This window comes from Engystomops pustulosus, chromosome 9, assembly GCF_040894005.1.
Source record: "Engystomops pustulosus chromosome 9, aEngPut4.maternal, whole genome shotgun sequence".
NCBI classification, from domain to species: Eukaryota; Metazoa; Chordata; class Amphibia; order Anura; family Leptodactylidae; genus Engystomops; species Engystomops pustulosus.
In genome coordinates this window covers 35,052,905-35,075,886 of record NC_092419.1, presented here as the reverse complement: position 1 = coordinate 35,075,886, position 22,982 = coordinate 35,052,905, and the positions used below count along the sequence as shown (strand labels likewise).

General features: G+C 47.2%; 1 protein-coding gene across 1 annotated transcript; it reads right to left on the bottom strand.

The window, feature by feature from the left end:
* Positions 1 to 17,293: 17,293 nt before the first annotated feature.
* On the bottom strand, positions 17,294 to 22,714 carry LOC140076997 (uncharacterized). The gene is made up of 10 exons (XM_072123821.1): positions 22,642 to 22,714; positions 21,159 to 21,254; positions 20,909 to 21,010; positions 20,695 to 20,772; positions 19,016 to 19,111; positions 18,766 to 18,867; positions 18,504 to 18,572; positions 18,181 to 18,370; positions 17,772 to 17,871; positions 17,294 to 17,547 (listed from the first exon to the last, which is right to left on the bottom strand). Exons 1-8 carry the CDS (start codon positions 22,657 to 22,659, stop codon positions 18,182 to 18,184), a joined length of 750 nt encoding a protein of 249 aa, XP_071979922.1. The 5' UTR covers positions 22,660 to 22,714; the 3' UTR covers positions 17,294 to 17,547; positions 17,772 to 17,871; position 18,181.
* Between the last annotated feature and the right edge of the window lie 268 nt (positions 22,715 to 22,982).

The following is a 22,982-nucleotide window of genomic DNA, read 5'->3' as shown; positions in this document are numbered from 1 at the left end:
GAAACACTGGAGGATCCTCACGAGTGACCCCACAGGGGTACCTGAATTTGACAACCCCCCAATTTTATCTTATAGGAGAGCTAGGAACATCAGAGACCGGCTAGTCAAAACTGATATAGGTCCAACAAAAACCTCTATACAAAGAGGTATTACTGGACTTACACGCAAAGGGTGTTACCCATGACGATCCTGCGTCAACTGCTCCTATGCCATCAAAGGTGATACATTCACCCACAATGGTACCCAATACAGAATTAATTTTTTTCTTGACTGCAATAGTACCTTTGTTATTTATTTGCTAACATGCCCGTGTGACTTAAAATACGTTGGAGAGACAACGTTAGACTTTAAAACGAGATTCACACAACATAGGTACACCGTGAGAAAGAAAAGGAATGACTTACCTGTCAGCAGACACTTTCACGAGGCTGGACATAAAGAAAGTGACCTTAAATTTAGGATTATTGACCATATTCCCCCGCTTAGACGAGGAGGCAATAGGGAAACATTATTGCGCAAGAAAGAACTTCGATGGATTCAGACGTTGGGTACTTTACAACCCAATGGCCTGAACATCGAGTACAATCTGGGAAGTATCTTGTAACTATATGTTTATTAACGGTGGTCCAATAGAAGGTGTCAGTTGTTCTTCTCTGCATAACTTCACTGCATTCCGACCTATAGTGTGATGCTGGTAAGGAGTTAACACTCCTATGGCAAGCTATATAACAACATTTTTTTCGATATGTATTTGTTTGATTTTTTTTTTTACTCTCTCTGTTCTCTTGCTTCTTAGAATGAAAATGAACAGACAGCCTTTATTGGCCAGGATCAAGATCCCCTCAAGTCTCGTGCACTATTTGATTTCATTTTTTATACTGTGCCACATGCCAATTCTCTGACATTTTTTCACTTTTTGTCCACATGTGCTATATAGGACCTCGTATGATAACCCAGTCATCGGATCCGAGGTGGTTTGTACAGCGATGCCACATCTCCGTAGGAACCGGGAGGACACCGAGTAAGGAAGGCGACAGTCTCACCGATTGCGCCATCTCAAGGCCCGTGAGTCCGTGCAAGGGTACAAGGGCGGTGATTTAACTACCCAGGTCCACCCACATGCACCGGGATCCAGGAGAGGCAGTATGCTGTTTACCTCGGTTTCCATGGGAACCACGGTTCCCTTCACTAATTTGACATATGGGCACCGGACTTGGTCCTAAGCACTATTTACCCTCTTCCAAGATGGCCGCCGATGCACAGAGGTCTAGCGCACATGCGCCAATTCTTGTATCTTTCGGGCATGTTTACAGCACACATTGGTCTTCCGCCCACTCTGGGGAATTAAGTCCAGAACACTCCCTCTCTCTGGTAGTGGGAGACAAACTCCGCGCCCTCACTCAGCTGGAGATACAATCAATGAGGAATTTATGAATGAACGTGCCGAGATGGGGAGGATCCGGTAGCCGATTGGTTGTCATTTACTTAGGTGTAAGATTTCACAATGAATTATCTCACTCTTCACTATGTATTTTCACTGTTTAAGGCTGCATTCACACGGACATGTATTTCTCCAGTCATGTATCTACAGGCTGTATTTCTGTATAAATACGTGACGTTTTTCATCCGTATGCAGCACGTATTTAACCCGTATTTTATACATGCCCATAGACTTTTAGGGCATACAGAACTGAAATACGGGAGAAAATAGGACATGCTCTATATTTTTATACGGCCAGTATACGGTACGTACACTCCAGTGTCAAAAACGGCCATATAAATGGTTGAACGTATTGTCCATTGAAATGAATGTGGCCGTATGTAACCTGTAAAAAAACGGTACGTATACAGACGTTTTCATACGTCCGTGTGAATGTAGCCTAACTGTGATATTGATCTTATGTTAACACTAGTATATATCATATGATGTAACACTTGTATTATTATGTATGCACACACGGTCCATGTGGACCAATGAAATGCATAGCATGAGCTGAAACGTCGCTCATGGAATAAAGACACCCCACTTTTTTGAAATTACCTTTTGGAGTGCTGCCTCTTCCTAAACCCTATATATATATATATATACACACACATATATACATCCCCCATACGTTTCAATGGCCTCACGGTGCCATATGGGAGCAGTATGTGCGGCACCGTACCGTTCCATAGTCCTTAGAAAGAAAGGACATGTCCTATCTTTCTCCGGAATACGGTGCTGTGCGCTGTGTATTCCTCTCCCCGGCGGCGATGTATGCCCCCGTAATAAAGTACTAGGGTACAGCGGGCATGCATTGTGTGCATGTAGCCTAACCCCTTTACTGCCAATGGTCAACTAAGAGGAAGAGGATCCAAACTGACAACTAGGAGTGAGAGGATCCACACTGACAACTAGGAGTGAGAGGATCCACACTGACAACTATGAGTGAGAAGATCCACACTGACAACTAGGAGTGAGAGGATCCACACTGACAACTAGGAGTGAGAGGATCCACACTGACAACTATGAGTGAGAGGATCCAGACCTACACCTAGGAGTGAGAGGATCCACACTGACAACTAGGAGTGAGGGGATCCACACTGACAACTAGGAGTGAGAGGATTCACGCTGACAACTAGGAGTGAGAGGATCCACGCTGACAACTACGAGTGAGAGGATTCACTCTGACAACTAGGAGTGAGAGGATCCACACTGACAACTAGGAGTGAGAGGATCAAAGCCGACAACTAGGAGTGAGAGGATTCACACTGACAACTAGGAGTGAGGGGATCCACGCCGACAACTAGGAGTGAGAGGATCCACGCCGACAACTAGGAGTGAGAGGATTCACACTGACAACTAGGAGTGAGAGGATCAACGCTGACAACTAGGAGAAGAGGATCCACACTGACTACTAGGAGTGAGAGGATCCACACTGACAACTAGGAGTGAGAGGATCCACACTGACAACTAGGAGTGAGAGGATCCACGCCGACAACTAGGAGTGAGAGGATCCACGCCGACAACTAGGAGTGAGAGGATTCACACTGACAACTAGGAGTGAGAGGATCAACGCTGACAACTAGGAGAAGAGGATCCACACTGACAACTAGGAGTGAGAGGATCCACACTGACAACTAGGAGTGAGAGGATCCACACTGACAACTAGGAGTGAGAGGATCCACGCCGACAACTAGGAGTGAGAGGATCCACACTGACAACTAGGAGTGAGAGGATCCACACTGACAACTATGAGTGAGAGGATCCACACTGACAACTAGAAGTGAGAGGATCCACACTGACAACTAGGAGTGAGAGGATTCACTCTGACAACTAGGACTGAGAGGATCCACACTGACAACTAGGAGTGAGAGGATCCACACTGACAACTAGGAGTGAGAGGATCCACGCTGACACCTAGGAGTGAGAGGATCCACACTGACAACTAGGAGTGAGAGGATCCACACTGACAACTAGAAGTGAGAGGATCCACGCTGACAACTAGGAGTGAGAGGATCCACACTGACAACTAGAAGTGAGAGGATTCACTCTGACAACTAGGAGTCAGAGGATTCACTCTGACAACTAGGTGTGAGAGGATTCACTCTGACAACTAGGAGTGAGAGGATCCACACTGACAACTAGAAGTGAGAGAATCCACACTGACAACTAGGAGTGAGAGGATCCACACTGACAACTAGGAGTGAGAGGATTCACTCTGACAACTAGGAGTCAGAGGATTCACTCTGACAACTAGGTGTGAGAAGATTCACTCTGACAACTAGGAGTGAGGGGATCCACACTGACAACTAGGAGTGAGAGGATTCACGCTGACAACTAGGAGTGAGAGGATCCACGCTGACAACTACGAGTGAGAGGATTCACTCTGACAACTAGGAGTGAGAGGATCCACACTGACAACTAGGAGTGAGAGGATCAAAGCCGACAACTAGGAGTGAGAGGATTCACACTGACAACTAGGAGTGAGGGGATCCACGCCGACAACTAGGAGTGAGAGGATCCACGCCGACAACTAGGAGTGAGAGGATTCACACTGACAACTAGGAGTGAGAGGATCAACGCTGACAACTAGGAGAAGAGGATCCACACTGACAACTAGGAGTGAGAGGATCCACACTGACAACTAGGAGTGAGAGGATCCACACTGACAACTAGGAGTGAGAGGATCCACGCCGACAACTAGGAGTGAGAGGATCCACGCCGACAACTAGGAGTGAGAGGATTCACACTGACAACTAGGAGTGAGAGGATCAACGCTGACAACTAGGAGAAGAGGATCCACACTGACAACTAGGAGTGAGAGGATCCACACTGACAACTAGGAGTGAGAGGATCCACACTGACAACTAGGAGTGAGAGGATTCACGCCGACAACTAGGAGTGAGAGAATCCACGCCGACAACTAGGAGTGAGAGGATTCACACTGACAACTAGGAGTGAGAGGATCAACGCTGACAACTAGGAGAAGAGGATCCACACTGACAACTAGGAGTGAGAGGATCCACACTGACAACTAGGAGTGAGAGGATCCACACTGACAACTAGGAGAGAGAGGATCCACACTGACAACTAGGAGTGAGAGGATCCACGCCGACAACTAGGAGTGAGAGGATCCACACTGACAACTAGGAGTGAGAGGATCCACACTGACAACTAGGAGTGAGAGGATCCACACTGACAACTAGGAGTGAGAGGATCCACACTGACAACTAGGAGTGAGAGGATTCACTCTGACAACTAGGACTGAGAGGATCCACACTGACAACTAGGAGTGAGAGGATCCACACTGACAACTAGGAGTGAGAGGATCCACGCTGACAACTAGGAGTGAGAGGATCCACACTGACAACTAGAAGTGAGAGGATCCACGCTGACAACTAGGAGTGAGAGGATCCACACTGACAACTGGAAGTGAGAGGATTCACTCTGACAACTAGGAGTCAGAGGATTCACTCTGACAACTAGGTGTGAGAGGATTCACTCTAACAACTAGGAGTGAGAGGATCCACACTGACAACTAGAAGTGAGAGAATCCACACTGACAACTAGGAGTGAGAGGATCCACACTGACAACTAGGAGTGAGAGGATTCACTCTGACAACTAGGAGTCAGAGGATTCACTCTGACAACTAGGTGTGAGAAGATTCACTCTGACAACTAGGAGTGAGAGGATCCACACTGACAACTAGAAGTGAGGGGATCCACACTGATAACTAGGAGTGAGAGGATCCACACTGACAACTAGAAGTGAGGGGATCCACACTGATAACTAGGAGTGAGAGGATCCACACTGACAACTAGGAGGAAGCGGATCCACACTGACAACTAGGAGTGAGAGGATCCACACTGACAACTAGGAGTGAGAGGATCCACACTGACAACTAGGAGTGAGAGGATCCACGCCGACAACTAGGAGTGAGAGGATCCACGCCGACAACTAGGAGTGAGAGGATTCACACTGACAACTAGGAGTGAGAGGATCAACGCTGACAACTAGGAGAAGAGGATCCACACTGACAACTAGGAGTGAGAGGATCCACACTGACAACTAGGAGTGAGAGGATCCACACTGACAACTAGGAGTGAGAGGATTCACGCCGACAACTAGGAGTGAGAGGATCCACGCCGACAACTAGGAGTGAGAGGATTCACACTGACAACTAGGAGTGAGAGGATCAACGCTGACAACTAGGAGAAGAGGATCCACACTGACAACTAGGAGTGAGAGGATCCACACTGACAACTAGGAGTGAGAGGATCCACACTGACAACTAGGAGAGAGAGGATCCACACTGACAACTAGGAGTGAGAGGATCCACGCCGACAACTAGGAGTGAGAGGATCCACACTGACAACTAGGAGTGAGAGGATCCACACTGACAACTAGGAGTGAGAGGATCCACACTGACAACTAGGAGTGAGAGGATCCACACTGACAACTAGGAGTGAGAGGATTCACTCTGACAACTAGGACTGAGAGGATCCACACTGACAACTAGGAGTGAGAGGATCCACACTGACAACTAGGAGTGAGAGGATCCACGCTGACAACTAGGAGTGAGAGGATCCACACTGACAACTAGAAGTGAGAGGATCCACGCTGACAACTAGGAGTGAGAGGATCCACACTGACAACTGGAAGTGAGAGGATTCACTCTGACAACTAGGAGTCAGAGGATTCACTCTGACAACTAGGTGTGAGAGGATTCACTCTGACAACTAGGAGTGAGAGGATCCACACTGACAACTAGAAGTGAGAGAATCCACACTGACAACTAGGAGTGAGAGGATCCACACTGACAACTAGGAGTGAGAGGATTCACTCTGACAACTAGGAGTCAGAGGATTCACTCTGACAACTAGGTGTGAGAAGATTCACTCTGACAACTAGGAGTGAGAGGATCCACACTGACAACTAGGAGTGAGGGGATCCACACTGATAACTAGGAGTGAGAGGATCCACACTGACAACTAGGAGGAAGCGGATCCACACTGACAACTAGGAGTGAGAGGATCCACGCCGACAACTGGGAGTGAGAGGATCCACGCCGACAACTAGGAGTGAGAGGATCCACACTGACAACTAGAAGTGAGAGGATTCACTCTGACAACTAGGAGTGAGAGGAACCACGCTGACAACTGGGAGTGAGAGGATCCACGCTGACAACTATGAGTGAGAGGATCCACACTGACAACTAGGAGTGAGAGGATCCACACTGACAACTAGGAGTGAGAGGATCCACACTGACAACTAGGAGTGAGAGGATCCACACTGACAACTATGAGTGAGAGGATCCACGCCGACAACTATGAGTGAGAGAATCCACACTGACAACTAGGAGTGAGAGGATCCACATTGACAACTAGGAGTGAGAGGATCCACACTGACAACTAGGAGTGAGAGGATCCACACTGACAACTAGGAGTGAGAGGATCCACGCCGACAACTAGGAGTGAGAGGATCCACACTGACAACTAGGAGTGAGAGGATCCACACTGACAACTAGGAGTGAGAGGATCCACACTGACAACTAGGAGTGAGAGGATCCACACTGACAACTAGGAGTGAGAGGATCCACACTGACAACTAGGAGTGAGAGGATCCACGCCGACAACTAGGAGTGAGAGGATCCACACTGACAACTAGGAGTGAGAGGATCCACGCCGACAACTAGGAGTGAGAGGATCCACACTGACAACTAGGAGTGAGAGGATCCACACTGACAACTAGGAGTGAGAGGATCCACACTGACAACTAGGAGTGAGAGGATTCACTCTGACAACTAGGACTGAGAGGATCCACACTGACAACTAGGAGTGAGAGGATCCACACTGACAACTAGGAGTGAGAGGATCCACGCTGACACCTAGGAGTGAGAGGATCCACACTGACAACTAGGAGTGAGAGGATCCACACTGACAACTAGAAGTGAGAGGATCCACGCTGACAACTAGGAGTGAGAGGATCCACACTGACAACTAGAAGTGAGAGGATTCACTCTGACAACTAGGAGTCAGAGGATTCACTCTGACAACTAGGTGTGAGAGGATTCACTCTGACAACTAGGAGTGAGAGGATCCACACTGACAACTAGAAGTGAGAGAATCCACACTGACAACTAGGAGTGAGAGGATCCACACTGACAACTAGGAGTGAGAGGATTCACTCTGACAACTAGGAGTCAGAGGATTCACTCTGACAACTAGGTGTGAGAAGATTCACTCTGACAACTAGGAGTGAGAGGATCCACACTGATAACTAGGACTGAGGGGATCCACACTGATAACTAGGAGTGAGAGGATCCACACTGACAACTAGGAGCGAGAGGATCCACACTGACAACTAGGAGTGAGAGGATCCACACTGACAACTAGGAGTGAGAGGATCCAAACTGACAACTAGGAGGAAGCGGATCCACACTGACAACTAGGAGTGAGAGGATCCACGCCGACAACTGGGAGTGAGAGGATCCACGCCGACAACTAGGAGTGAGAGGATCCACACTGACAACTAGAAGTGAGAGGATTCACTCTGACAACTAGGAGTCAGAGGATCCATGCTGACAACTAGGAGTGAGAGGATCCACGCTGACAACTAGGAGTGAGAGGATCCACACTGACAACTAGAAGTGAGAGGATTCACTCTGACAACTAGGAGTGAGAGGATCCACACTGACAACTAGGAGTGAGAGGATCCACACTGACAACTAGGAGTGAGAGGATCCACACTGACAACTAGGAGTGAGAGGATCCACGCCGACAACTATGAGTGAGAGGATCCACACTGACAACTAGGAGTGAGAGGATCCACACTGACAACTAGGAGTGAGAGGATCCACACTGACAACTAGGAGTGAGAGGATCCACACTGACAACTAGGAGTGAGAGGAACCACACTGACAACTGGGAGTGAGAGGATCCACACTGACAACTAGAAGTGAGAGGATTCACTCTGACAACTAGGAGTGAGAGGAACCACGCTGACAACTGGGAGTGAGAGGATCCACGCTGACAACTATGAGTGAGAGGATCCACACTGACAACTAGGAGTGAGAGGATCCACACTGACAACTAGGAGTGAGAGGATCCACACTGACAACTAGGAGTGAGAGGATCCACACTGACAACTAGGAGTGAGAGGATCCACGCCGACAACTAGGAGTGAGAGGATCCACACTGACAACTAGGAGTGAGAGGATCCACACTGACAACTAGGAGTGAGAGGATCCACACTGACAACTAGGAGTGAGAGGATTCACTCTGACAACTAGGACTGAGAGGATCCACACTGACAACTAGGAGTGAGAGGATCCACACTGACAACTAGGAGTGAGAGGATCCACGCTGACACCTAGGAGTGAGAGGATCCACACTGACAACTAGGAGTGAGAGGATCCACACTGACAACTAGAAGTGAGAGGATCCACGCTGACAACTAGGAGTGAGAGGATCCACACTGACAACTAGAAGTGAGAGGATTCACTCTGACAACTAGGAGTCAGAGGATTCACTCTGACAACTAGGTGTGAGAGGATTCACTCTGACAACTAGGAGTGAGAGGATCCACACTGACAACTAGAAGTGAGAGAATCCACACTGACAACTAGGAGTGAGAGGATCCACACTGACAACTAGGAGTGAGAGGATTCACTCTGACAACTAGGAGTCAGAGGATTCACTCTGACAACTAGGTGTGAGAAGATTCACTCTGACAACTAGGAGTGAGAGGATCCACACTGATAACTAGGACTGAGGGGATCCACACTGATAACTAGGAGTGAGAGGATCCACACTGACAACTAGGAGCGAGAGGATCCACACTGACAACTAGGAGTGAGAGGATCCACACTGACAACTAGGAGTGAGAGGATCCAAACTGACAACTAGGAGGAAGCGGATCCACACTGACAACTAGGAGTGAGAGGATCCACGCCGACAACTGGGAGTGAGAGGATCCACGCCGACAACTAGGAGTGAGAGGATCCACACTGACAACTAGAAGTGAGAGGATTCACTCTGACAACTAGGAGTCAGAGGATCCATGCTGACAACTAGGAGTGAGAGGATCCACGATGACAACTAGGAGTGAGAGGATCCACACTGACAACTAGAAGTGAGAGGATTCACTCTGACAACTAGGAGTGAGAGGATCCACACTGACAACTAGGAGTGAGAGGATCCACACTGACAACTAGGAGTGAGAGGATCCACACTGACAACTAGGAGTGAGAGGATCCACGCCGACAACTATGAGTGAGAGGATCCACACTGACAACTAGGAGTGAGAGGATCCACACTGACAACTAGGAGTGAGAGGATCCACACTGACAACTAGGAGTGAGAGGATCCACACTGACAACTAGGAGTGAGAGGAACCACACTGACAACTGGGAGTGAGAGGATCCACGCTGACAACTATGAGTGAGAGGATCCACACTGACAACTAGGAGTGAGAGGATCCACACTGACAACTAGGAGTGAGAGGATCCACGCCGACAACTATGAGTGAGAGAATCCACACTGACAACTAGGAGTGAGAGGATCCACACTGACAACTAGGAGTGAGAGGATCCACGCCGACAACTATGAGTGAGAGGATCCACACTGACAACTAGGAGTGAGAGGATCCACACTGACAACTAGGAGTGAGAGGATCCACACTGACAACTATGAGTGAGAGGATCCACACTGACAACTAGGAGTGAGAGGATCCACACTGACAACTAGGAGTGAGAGGATCCACACTGACAACTAGGAGTGAGAGGATCCACGCTGACAACTAGGAGTGAGAGGATCCATACTGACAACTAGGAGTGAGAGGATCCACACTGACAACTAGGAGTGAGAGGATCCACACTGACAACTAGGAGTGAGATTATCCACACTGACAACTAGGAGTAAGAGGATCCACACTGACAACTAGGAGTGAGAGGATCCACACTGACAACTAGGAGTGAGAGGATCCACACTGACACCAAGGAGTGAGAGGATCCATTTAGAGATAAGTCACTCGGGGACAGCAATGATGGAGAGAGAGGGATTGGTCACCATATAGTATCAGGACAGTCTCATTATTACTGGTCTGGGTCGTGTTCTTTGTAATCTGCTAATGTGATACCAAGTATTAAATATATAAATACAGGATTTTGGCCTATTTTTGGGGGTGTGTGTATGTTTCTATTGAAGCACATGCTATCTTTTATGGTATGGTACGGTACGGTGATACATGTGTGTCCGTGCACTCCACACTGTTATGGTGGCCGTATGCTAGCTGACATACGTTAAAGAAAATCTACCATAATGGATCTACCTAATAAGATCTTTATCCAGGGGAGGGGAGGCATATAGCAGAGCTGACTGTGTGTGTGAGATGTAGCAGTGCTGAGAGCGTCATTGGGGCAGGTTTATCAAGCTGTCTAAAAGTCAGAATATTCCTATCACAGCTCCCTTTAAAATATTCATGAGCACTGGTGAAATTAAATCTGAGCTGTAATTGGTTGCCATGTGCAACTAGGAATATTCTGACTTTTAGACAGCTTGATAAATCTTCCCCATTTTGTATAGATCTCATGGATCTCATCATCTCTGATCTGTCTCATCTGTCTTCCTATGTGTCAGAAGGTAAATGAAAGTGTAGATAAACCCAGTACCCTTATAATCTAAGCACATTGTGAGCTCCCAGGAACTCACATCACAGAGGGATCATGAAGTGTCTGCTCAGAGAGTCCTGTATATGCAATTTGTACTGTGTCAATTACGTATTAGCCCGGGTAAGTGCGGCCACCACAACAGGAAGAAATTGTAAACATATCACACAAAAACCCAACTAGGTCCTGGTGTTATAGAGCCTAAATTATGATGCTATATTGATATAAAATTCTATTTTTATTGATATGCATTAAAAACAATTAAAACATAGCAAGTACCCATCAATCAGATGAGAACAACCAGATGCCTCCAATATAGGCTGACTGGTATACTCTGTCCCCCCTCTAGTCACAATACAGACAATTAGGATGACCCACAGGTAATGGAAGAAACATAACATAGGTAACATTCAGTGCAAAATAATTTAGCCATGTAACTTTATCCAGTGTGATCAGGTCAGGGGGGAGAGGGTCCCCACTCACAGCATCTCACAGCACAGAGGAATCATGAAGTGTCTGCTCAGAGAGTCCCCGCTTACACTCTGGAATCTTACACCGACCATCACTGAGTGATAGGAGCTAAAACACCAATAACACTGAGTAACATTGTACAGTAAGGGGTTAAACATGATCTTTATTGTGTAAACATTGAGCTGTGAGAATCTCTTGCTACCCAAAACCTTGTGGGCTAAGGGACCCAGTTTTGCCATCCAGCATTTAGTTTGCTCTATATAGAAGATGCTAAATCCTAATGGGCTAAAGGAGCGGGTCCCTCTATCCACCAGGACCTGCTATTTCTGATGGGGACCATTTAATTTTAAAAATCATGATTCTCAATGTAGAGAATGATCTACACCCCCACATAACATTCATGTCACCCTGCACCCCCACATTATCCATGTCACCCTGCACCCCCACATTACATCCATGTCACCCTGCACCCCACATTACATCCATGTCACCCTGCACCCACATTACATCCATGTCACCCTGCACTCCCACATTACATCCATGTCACCCTGCACTCCCACATTACATCCATGTCACCCTGCACCCCACATTACATCCATGTCACCCTGCACCCCACATTACATCCATGTCACCCTGCACCCCACATTACACCCATGTCACCCTGCACCCCCACATTACATCCATGTCACCCTGCTCCCTACATTACATCCATGTCACCCTGCACCCCCACATTACATCCATGTCACCCTGCACCCCACATTACATCCATGTCACCCTGCACCCCCACATTACATCCATGTCACCCTGCACCCCATATTACATCCATGTCACCCTGCACCCCCACATTACATCCATGTCACCCTGCACCCCCACATTACATCCATGTCACCCTGCACCCCATATTACATCCATGTCACCCTGCACCCCCACATTACATCCATGTCACCCTGCACCCCCACATTACATCCATGTCACCCTGCACCCCATATTACATCCATGTCACCCTGCACCCCCACATTACATCCATGTCACCCTGCACTCCCACATTACATCCATGTCACCCTGCACTCCCACATTACATCCATGTCACCCTGCACCCCACATTACATCCATGTCACCCTGCACCCCCACATTATCCATGTCACCCTGCACCCCCACATTACATCCATGTCACCCTGCACCCCACATTACATCCATGTCACCCTGCACTCCTGTACTGTGTATAACACTCGGGAGACTCCCCCTGTACTGTGTATAACACTCAGGAGACCCCCCTGTACTGTGTATAACACTCAGGAGACCCCCCTGTACTGTGTATAACATTCAGGAGACCCCCTTGTACTGTGTATAACACTCAGGAGACCCCCTTGTACTGTGTATAACACTCCGGAGATCCCCCTGTACTGTGTATAACACTCAGGAGACCCCCCTGTACTGTATATAACACTCAGGAGACCCCCCTATAGTGTGTATAACACTCAGGAGACCCCCCCCCCTTCTTTACTGTGTAGAACACTAAGGAGACCCCCCTGTACTGTGTATAACACTCGGGACACCCCCTCTGTACTGTGTATAACACTCGGGAGACCCCCTTGTACTGTGTATAACACTTGGGAGACCTCCCTGTACTGTTTATAACACTCAGGAGACCCCCAGGTACTGTGTATAACACTCTGCGGACACCCCTGTACTGTGTATAACACTCGGGAGACCACCCCTGTACTGTGTATAACACTCGTGAGATCCCCCTGTACTGTGTATAACACTAGGGACCCCCCCCCTGTACTGTGTAAAACACTAAGGAGACCCCCCCCCCCCTGTACTGTGTATAACACTCGGGAGATCCCCCTGTACTGTGTATAACACTAAGGAGACCTCCCCATGTACTGTGTATAACACTCTGCAGACACCAGTGTACTGTGTATAACACTCGGGAGACCCCCCTGTACTGTGTATAACACTCCGGAGACCCTCTCTGTACTGTGTATAACACTCAGAAACCCCCCTGTACTGTCTATAGCAGGGGTAGGGAACCTATGGCTCGGGAGCCAGATGTGGCTCTTTTGTTGGCTGCATCTGGCTCTCAGACAGACCTTTAATAAATAATGATGGCTGCTGTGTGTCTGTTAGACTGATCACTGGACACAGCAGCAATGTTACCGCTGCCTACGCCCTTTGTACGACCAAGGCGCCATCGCCACCATCGTCTAAGCCTAAGTCAAAGAGAAGAGCATGTGACCTATGAGGAGCTGGCTGCAGGGAGCGTTGGTAAGTGAATATCCTTTTTTTTTTTTTTTTTTTTTTACTGTGACTAAATATCTACTGGGATGCATGTGGTGGGTGTCAGGATTTGGAGTAGTGAACCCCCTGGACCACCACAGACAATGATATAAGCAGACACCAGGGACCGGAATCTAAGTGTCACGCAGTCTTCACCAGAGCCTGCCGCAAAGCAGGATGGTCTTGCTGCAGCGTGGTACCATCAGGTTGTTCCACAGGAGCGACTTGTCCACAGTGGCAGCCAAGGTCGAGGTACAGGATCACTAGGCAGTCTTGTGGTCAAGAACAGGCAGGCGGTCAAGACAGGTGGCAATGACGCAAGGTCAGGGATGAAGCTAGAGATCAGGGCTGGTAGCTAAGGAGCAGAATCAGGAACAGGTCCGGAGTCACAATGAGAGGTCAACACTTGGGAAGGAAACACTGTGGAAAGCTTCCTCATAGGCATTAAGCACTAAGATTCGGCGAAGAATGCTTTGAGCCGGGAAGTGGTTAGCGCCAATCAGCGGCACACTGGCCCTTTTAATCCCGGACGGGAGCCGGAAAGTGGTGAGTTGAGTGAGCTCAGAAAGGGGAGCAGTCACGGAGAGGGGCACGGGTGTGCCTGCGATCCAAGACGTAGATCGCAGGGGCACCCGTGACACTGGGACTACCTATCTACTTGGGGGCATGTGCATATTGTACGGCTCTTACGGAATAACTTTTTAAAATATGTGGCTTTCATGGCTCTCTCAGCCAAAAAGGTTCCTGATCCCTGGTCTATAGCATTCGGGAGACCCCCCCTGTACTGTGTATAACACTCAGAAACCCCCCTGTACTGTCTATAGCATTCGGGAGACCCCCCCTGTACTGTGTATAACACTCAGAAACCCCCCTGTACTGTGTATAACACTCAGGAGACCCACCCTGTACTGTGTATAACACTCAGGAGACCCCCCCCCCCCTGTACTGTGTATAACACTCAGGAGACCCCCCCACCCCCTTTACTTTGTATAACACTAAGGAGACCCCCCCCCCCCACGTACTGTGTATAACACTCAGGAGACCCCCCCCCACCCCCTTTACTTTGTATAACACTAAGGAGACCCCCCTATACTGTGTATAACACTTAGGAGACCCCCCCTATACAGTGTATAACACTCAGGAGACCCCCTTGTACTGTGTTTAACACTAAGGAAACCCCCTTGTACTGTGTATAACACTCGGGAGACCCCCCTGTACTGTGTATAACACTCGGGAGACCCACCCTGTACTGTGAATAACACTCGGAAGACCCTTCCTGTACTGTGTATAACACTCGGGAGACCCACCCTGTACTGTGAATAACACTCGGAAGACCCTTCCTGTACTGTGTATAACACTCGGGAACCTCCCTCCCCTGTACTGTGTATAACAATAAGGAGACCCCCCTGTACTGTGTATAACACTTAGGAGACCCCCCTGTACTGTGTATAACACTCAGGAGACCCTCCCCCCCACGTACTGTGTATAACACTCAGGAGACCCCCCCACCCCCTTTACTTTGTATAACACTAAGGAGACCCCCCTATACTGTGTATAACACTTAGGAGACCCCCCCTATACAGTGTATAACACTCAGGAGACCCCCTTGTACTGTGTTTAACACTAAGGAAACCCCCTTGTACTGTGTATAACACTCGGGAGACCCCCCTGTACTGTGTATAACACTCGGGAGACCCACCCTGAACTGTGAATAACACTCGGAAGACCCTTTCTGTACTGTGTATAACACTCGGGAGACCCACCCTGTACTGTGAATAACACTCGGAAGACCCTTCCTGTACTGTGTATAACACTCGGGAACCTCCCTCCCCTGTACTGTGTATAACAATAAGGAGACCCCCCTGTACTGTGTATAACACTTAGGAGACCCCCCTGTACTGTGTATAACACTCAGGAGACCCCCCTGTACTGTGTATAACACTCGGGAGACCCCCTTGTACTGTGTATAACACTCAGGAGACCCCCCTGTACTGTGTATAACACTCAGGAGACCCCCAGGTACTGTGTATAACACTCTGCGGATACCCCTGTACTGTGTATAACACTCGGGAGACCACCCCTGTACTGTGTATAACATTCGGGAGATCCCCCTGTACTGTGTATAACACTCGGGAGACCCCCCTGTACTGTGTACAACACTCGGGAGACCCCCTTATACTGTGTATAACACTCAGGAGACCCCCCTGTACTGTGTATAACACTCAGGAGACCCCCAGGTACTGTGTATAACACTCTGCGGATACCCCTGTACTGTGTATAACACTCGGGAGACCACCCCTGTACTGTGTATAACATTCGGGAGATCCCCCTGTACTATGTATAACACTCGGGAGACCCCCCTGTACTGTGTACAACACTCAGGAGACCCCCCTGTACTGTGTATAACACTCGGGAGACCCCCCTGTACTGTTTATAACCCTCGGGAGACCCTTGTACTGTGTATAACACTCGGGAGACCACTGTACTGTGTATAACATTCAGGAGACACCCCCCCCCCTGCACTCCGTATAATATCCATGAGAACCCCCTGTACTGTGTATAATATTTGGGAGACCCCCCTGTACTGTGTATAACACTCAGTAGACCCACCCTGTACTGTGTATAACACTCGGGAGACCCCCCTGTACTGTGTATAACACTAAGGAGACCCCCCTGTACTGTGTATAACACTCGGGAGACCCCCCTGTACTGTGTATAATATTCAGGAGACCCCCCTGTACTGTGTATAACACTCGGGAGATGCCCCTGTACTGTGTATAACACTCGGGAGATCCCCCTGTACTGTGTATAACACTAAGGAGACCCCCCTGTACTTTGTGTAACACTCAGGAGACCCCCCTGTACTGTGTATAACCTTCGGGAGACCCCTGTACTGTGTATAACACTCGGGAGACCCCCCTGTACTTTGTGTATCACACAGGAGACCCCCCTGTATTGTGTATAACACTCGGGAGACCCCCCCTGTACTTTGTGTAACACTCAGGAGACCCCCCTGTACTGTGTATAACACTCGGGATAACCCCCCTGTACTGTGCATAACACTCAGGAGACCCCCCTGTACTGTGTATAACCCTCGGGAGACCCCCCTGTACTGTGTATAACACTCGGGAGACCCCCCTGTACTGTGTATAACACTCGGGATATCCCCCTGTACTGTGTATAACACTCGGGAGACCCCCGGTACTGTGTATAACACTCGGGAGACCCCCCTGTACTGTGTATAACACTCGGGAGACCCCCCTGTACTGTGTATAACACTCGGGAGACCCCCCTGTACTGTGTATAACACTCGGGAGATCCCCCTGTACTATGTATAACACTCGGGAGATCCCCCTGTACTGTGTATGTATAGAAAAGGCGGACAAGGAGAGACCAGAAAGTGACTTTTAGTGGAGCCTATCATGGATCCAGTACAGCAGACCATAGAGTCTCCTGGCTCTGACATAATCCGTTAGGATAATCTTTACTTCTGTTACAGCAGAATTATGGTCAAAAGTCAAAAACCTCAGTACAAAGGTTTGTGTAGATGTTCAAGTTCTTCTTATCTTCAGAACATCCATCATGATCTCCATTGTCATAGACGTCCAGCTCTGACACCAGGGGCGGGAGGACGCGTCTATTGGCCTAATGAAAGAGCAAAGATATATCACTTCATACATTCCTCATCAAGTGGCTGCTACATGTCTACAAGACTGGGGCCATCCTGGAATGATCCATAGCTAACTGTCCGTAGCAGTGATGATACCACATGGACATCGGCCTAGATGGGAAAATCTTATGGACTGATCACTAGTATAGAAGTGATAGGTTTCCATCTATGTGGCAGAGTATAGACTATCAGGACTTACAGGTTCGGTAGGTTACAGGTCGTCTTGGTCAAAATTCAAGAAGATCTTCTTATCCTTGGGGACGAAGTGCAGAGTAGTCAGGACAGGTCAAGAATGAAAGCTGCAAAAAGAAATCTCTGGATTATCTTCATTGGAAAGTCTCACATTAGGTCATATAATCCAACGCAAAAGCCAAAAATCAGTCAGTGTATGTTATAAATATATTTTATGAGCTCCCATAATGCACTTTTCCAAACTAAGAGGAAAACAGCAGTAGCATCAACTTAGCTCTAGACATGTAATAGTAAAATAGTGTGTGATATCGGGACAAGAGAAGTCACTGGACAAGTTCTGAAGACTCCGATCTGCAGAATCTCAGATCTCCCTGATGTTGTCCTTGTCACAATGTACTGATGTGCGTTCCACCTACCTCAGAACTCATCCTCATCGACCTGGGTTGAAGCGTCAACCTTAAAGGAATGGTCCTTGGGTTTCACATGGATCAAGGTGACTTTTGGCCCAAGGCTGAGCTCTTCCTCTGTGACTTGGCATCCGAAGTCCTTGGTGCTCGGTCTGCTGGGAGCTGGCGTGGAAGGAGTCACCTCCACTGATTCCCGGCACTACAGAGGAAACATGAGAGAAAGCTGATGATGATGTGTGTATCACCAGTCCAGTCACTTGTGAATGAGATCCTGAGATACACGACATGTATCACCAGGCTGAGATACATGTCCTAGACGGAGATCTCCTCACCATGCAGAAGAGGCTCCTCAGCCTTTGTCTCCATCTTGATCCAGTAGATCTTCTTTTCTCTGGTTCATCCTGTTGAGAATTTGGATACACAGAAATTTAGAGTGATAGAAAGCAAATGAATCCTCCATTCAACTATAAACATGAGTCCAGATTTACTATGGAAAAGCACCAAAACTTGTACACACAGCGGACACCACACACTAAATCTGTAAATCATGTACTTGATAACACGCTAGACACTATATAGTAATGGCCTCCTTACCGATCTAACAATCCAGCAGGGCTCAGGTGACTCCGGCATCAGGTCTCCTGGTCCATCCTGTGCAGCAGCAGCAAAATTATAGAACCCAGGAGAAGGACCTAGCTGTGGGACATAAAAATAGAAACATTACTTTCAGATCAATGACATCTTCTTGATAAGATGTCATGGAGGAGGTGAACCCCAGATAACCCCAATATCACATGTTATGTATAATGTGGTGATGGCTGATGATGTCTCTAGAATTATTTACCCCGTCCTTGTAGGATTTAATCCATGTGTGCTCAGCATCCGGCTCCAGTGCCCTGCGGGTCAGAACTTGGACATGGGTGCGCCCAGTAAGATTATCCTATTGGGGAGAGAGAAGAACAGAATTTCGGGTCAGTGAAATTATTTGTGGTTCCACATGATGGAGACGTCTCCAGAAGTTATCATGCAAAGTAACCATAGACCTTCAGGAGCGGAGATGGTGGAGACCACTAGTGGAGTATAGGAGGACATTGGTGGAAAGAGACATTGATATAACCAGAAATGAGTAAAGATGTAGTAGACGGCTCAATATCACATAGTCTATCTCTCAGAGCATTATGGGTAATACCAGGCTGTATACTGCAGTGATAGTGATGACATCACGCTAGAACCTGGGTAAATGGAGAAAGTTTCTATTGCTTTGGTATCCAGTACACACATCCGCCACTCTCTTCTATTCCGGGAGTTACTCATATATCAGTATATCAACTTCTGATAGGACAGCCAAAAATATTTCAGCCTATAGTAAAGACATTTGCATAATAGTGTCCAGGTGGTGACCTCATACCTGCCATATACATCCATAGGTCCAAGTTAGCCTGACATATGCCAAACTATGTCCCATTGTTAAACATAAGGCAGTTATACATGAGCTGTTTGTAGTAGTGTTACCCATATTAACCAATCACAGCCCTGCTTTCATTTTATTAGCTGCTCGATATGAATGAAAGCTGTGCTGTGATTGGCTGCTACAGTTATAATACATGGCTATATAGATAGATATCACCGGGAGACTCTATGTTGGGTAAGATCTCAGCTTCACATTCACCAGCTCTGACAAGGAGAGACAGCCACGAACATGGGAAAAAATTCAGTTATAAAATGTGCTAAATTTTGATAACTGAATTGTTGACTTGTTAAAAAATTGGCGCCATTTTACTATACAATAAATACTACTGATCTTTTTTTTTATTTAAGACCCCGTCCACTTGTCTAGTTGCTGTTCATATTTGACAAGTGGAGAAAGGAGTTGCAGTTTTTGATGCTAATTTGTGACACATGAGATTTTAGGACTTTTTGGTTCAATTCATAGAAAAACGGAATTAATTATTGAGATCCTAATATTAAATCTGCCATCAAATTCCATCCTGATAAACCAGGATCAATTACTCATACACACATGTGTTATCCATGGCCTCCTTCCTTCTAAAATCAACCTTTATATTTCTGCTGATGAGCCAGAAGCGATCTGGGGGGGGGGGGGGGGGGGTATTACCAGTGTCCCTCTGTGCTGTAACTTCACAGACCGTTACCCAGTGTCCTCCCCAGGAGGGAAGTGCTGGGGGAGAAGGAGGCGGGGAAGACAGTGTAATAGTCTGTGAAGCTGCAGCACAGAGAGTCTCTGGTAACAACCCCAAGAGTTCTATAGGCTCATTGGCATAATTGTAAAACTTGAATTTAGAAGGAAGGAGGCCATAGATAACAAATATAAGAAGATTGCCACAGTCACGGTGCCTGGATCTAACGTACAGCGGACACCAGGTAACTATTACACCTAAATTTGTAAATCATGTACTTGATAACACGCTCTAGTTTATCTTGCACTTTCTTTTGGAGAATATTAGTAAATCTGCCCCATTGTCTATAAGTCGTGTGTGGATCATAGAGGAGAAGAGACATTACCGTGATGATGCAGTCCAAGTCTAGCGGCGATGATTCTGCACTACACTCAGGAGCCGGATCCAGGGGTAGGAAATTCTCCTGTCAATACATATTAATTGTCAAATTCGAATCATTTTCCCTCAATTCATCATCACTTCCATCATCATCATCAATAGCATCAGCAGCAGTTATGGGACATGGTGAGTCCATGACTATATAGTAATGGCCTCCTTACCGATCTAACAATCCAGCAGGGCTCAGGGGACTCCGGCATCAGCTCTCCTGGTCCATCCTGTGCAGCAGCAGCTAAATTATAGAAGGCTGGAGAAGGACCTAGCTGTGGGACATAAAAATAGAAACATTACTTTCAGATCAATGACATCTTATTGATAAGATGTCATGGAGGAGGTGAACCCCAGATAACCCCAATATCACATGTTATGTATAATGTGGTGATGGCTGATGACGTCTCTAGAATTATTTACCCCATCGTTGTAGGATTTAATCCAAACGCGCTTAGCCTCCGGCTCCAGTGCCCTGCGGGACAGGACTTGGACACGGGTGCGCCCAGTAAGTTTATCCTATAGGGGAGAGAGAAGAACAGAATTTCGGGTCAGTGAAATTATTTGTGGCTCCACATGATGGAGACGTCTCCAGAAGGAATCATGCAAAGTAACCATAGACCTTCAGGAGCGGAGATGGTGGAGACCACTAGTGGAGTATAGGAGGACATTGGTGGAAAGAGACATTGATATAACCAGAAATGAGTAAAGATGTAGTAGACGGCTCTAGAACATCTTCAATATCACATAGTCTATATCTCAGAGCATTATGGGTAATACCAGGCTGTATACAGCAGTGAATACCAACGAAGATACCCTCTGCAATTTATAGCGATCCCTATACCAATCAAAAGATGAATACCAAAAAGTAGTATACAAGATCTAGTTAGTCAATAACTGTCAAAAGACAATATTGCTATATGACTATGAAATCAATATCAACTTTATTATGACAAATCGACACTCCAAAGAATATATTAAAAACATGATAAAACCACAAGAACAACAACACAAAGGGTGGTGGTCACAAATACAATGCAATACATTCCACAATGGGATATCAAATACAGGCATACAAGGGTGAGGTAAAGATGTAATCACATGCCCAAACCAGGGCGTAATATACCCTTCAAGTGCCTACCAATATAGTTTTAGGTTACCAGACCACCACCACAGCACCCCGACGCACGTTTCGCCGTCGCTTCCTCAAGGGGGTCTTTTTGAGTAAATTATACAATTTTTGCAATTTCTTCACATAAAGTTTATCATTTTAAACTGTTATCAGCAAGGGGAGTGTAAGAATCAGTCTGGGGGTGACATATTATAACTCGTGCACAGTAGATACAGGTTTAGATCTTCCCCTCACCCTCCCAGACACCTCAATGTCACCCTAATGACAGATCTAGGACCTCAGTATAACCAGGATTGGGTGGAGGGGACATCAGGACCTGGATATGATGCCACCATGTTTTATAAATATGTCCTTTAGGGACAGGGGTCTGGGGGTAAATCTTCTTCCTGCTCCTCTGGACACACAGCGCTATCAATAATGTCCCAAATGTAGAACAGAAACCAAAAAATGAGAGCAGCTATTCCCCAGGATCAGTGTCGGACTGTCCCACCAGAGGATCGGAGGATCCTCCGGCGGGCCCAGGCTCCAACCTTATACTGGATTACATAGATACAGCAGAAGACAACTAAATTTGGAAGCTGAAAGGGTCTTTTTTTAGATAAATGTGAAGAGGGTCCTCCAGAATAATGTTATCTGGTGGGCCCAAGGAGCCCCAGTATGACACCGCCCAGGATTCCCCTTATCTACATTACAATCGGACCGACTATTTCCTGATGTCTAAATTTCACCACTAACAAGAATCCTGATATCCGTCAGTAAATAAAGTCTACTTACAAAGAATCTTTCCATCATTCGTCAGTAAAACAGCAACAAAATCTCCTCTTCACTCTCCGCTCCTCAACTATACAACCCTCAGAGAATTATGGGTACAGAGCGGGAGTTATATAGCAGTGATGACATCACAGCGGGTTTGACATCATGTTTAGAATTCAGTTGAATGGGGAGGATTCTGATTCCAAGGCAACCCAGTACAGGGAGCGGCCATCTTGTATAATAAATGATGGAGAGATGAGAAATTTATATTAAATATGGCAAATTTAACCCTTTTGACTCTCTTCTATTCCGGGAGTTACTCATATATCAGTATATCAACTTCTGATAGGACCGACAAAAAT

Excerpts from the sequence above, each read along its gene's own strand:
- LOC140076997 (XM_072123821.1), bottom strand. Across the intron at positions 21,011-21,158 it reads TTAAATCCTACAACGATGGG|CTAGGTCCTTCTCCAGCCTT; the intron begins GTAAATAATTCT and ends TATGTCCCACAG. Across the intron at positions 18,371-18,503 it reads TGAGGAGCCTCTTCTGCATG|TGCCGGGAATCAGTGGAGGT; the intron begins GTGAGGAGATCT and ends TTTCCTCTGTAG.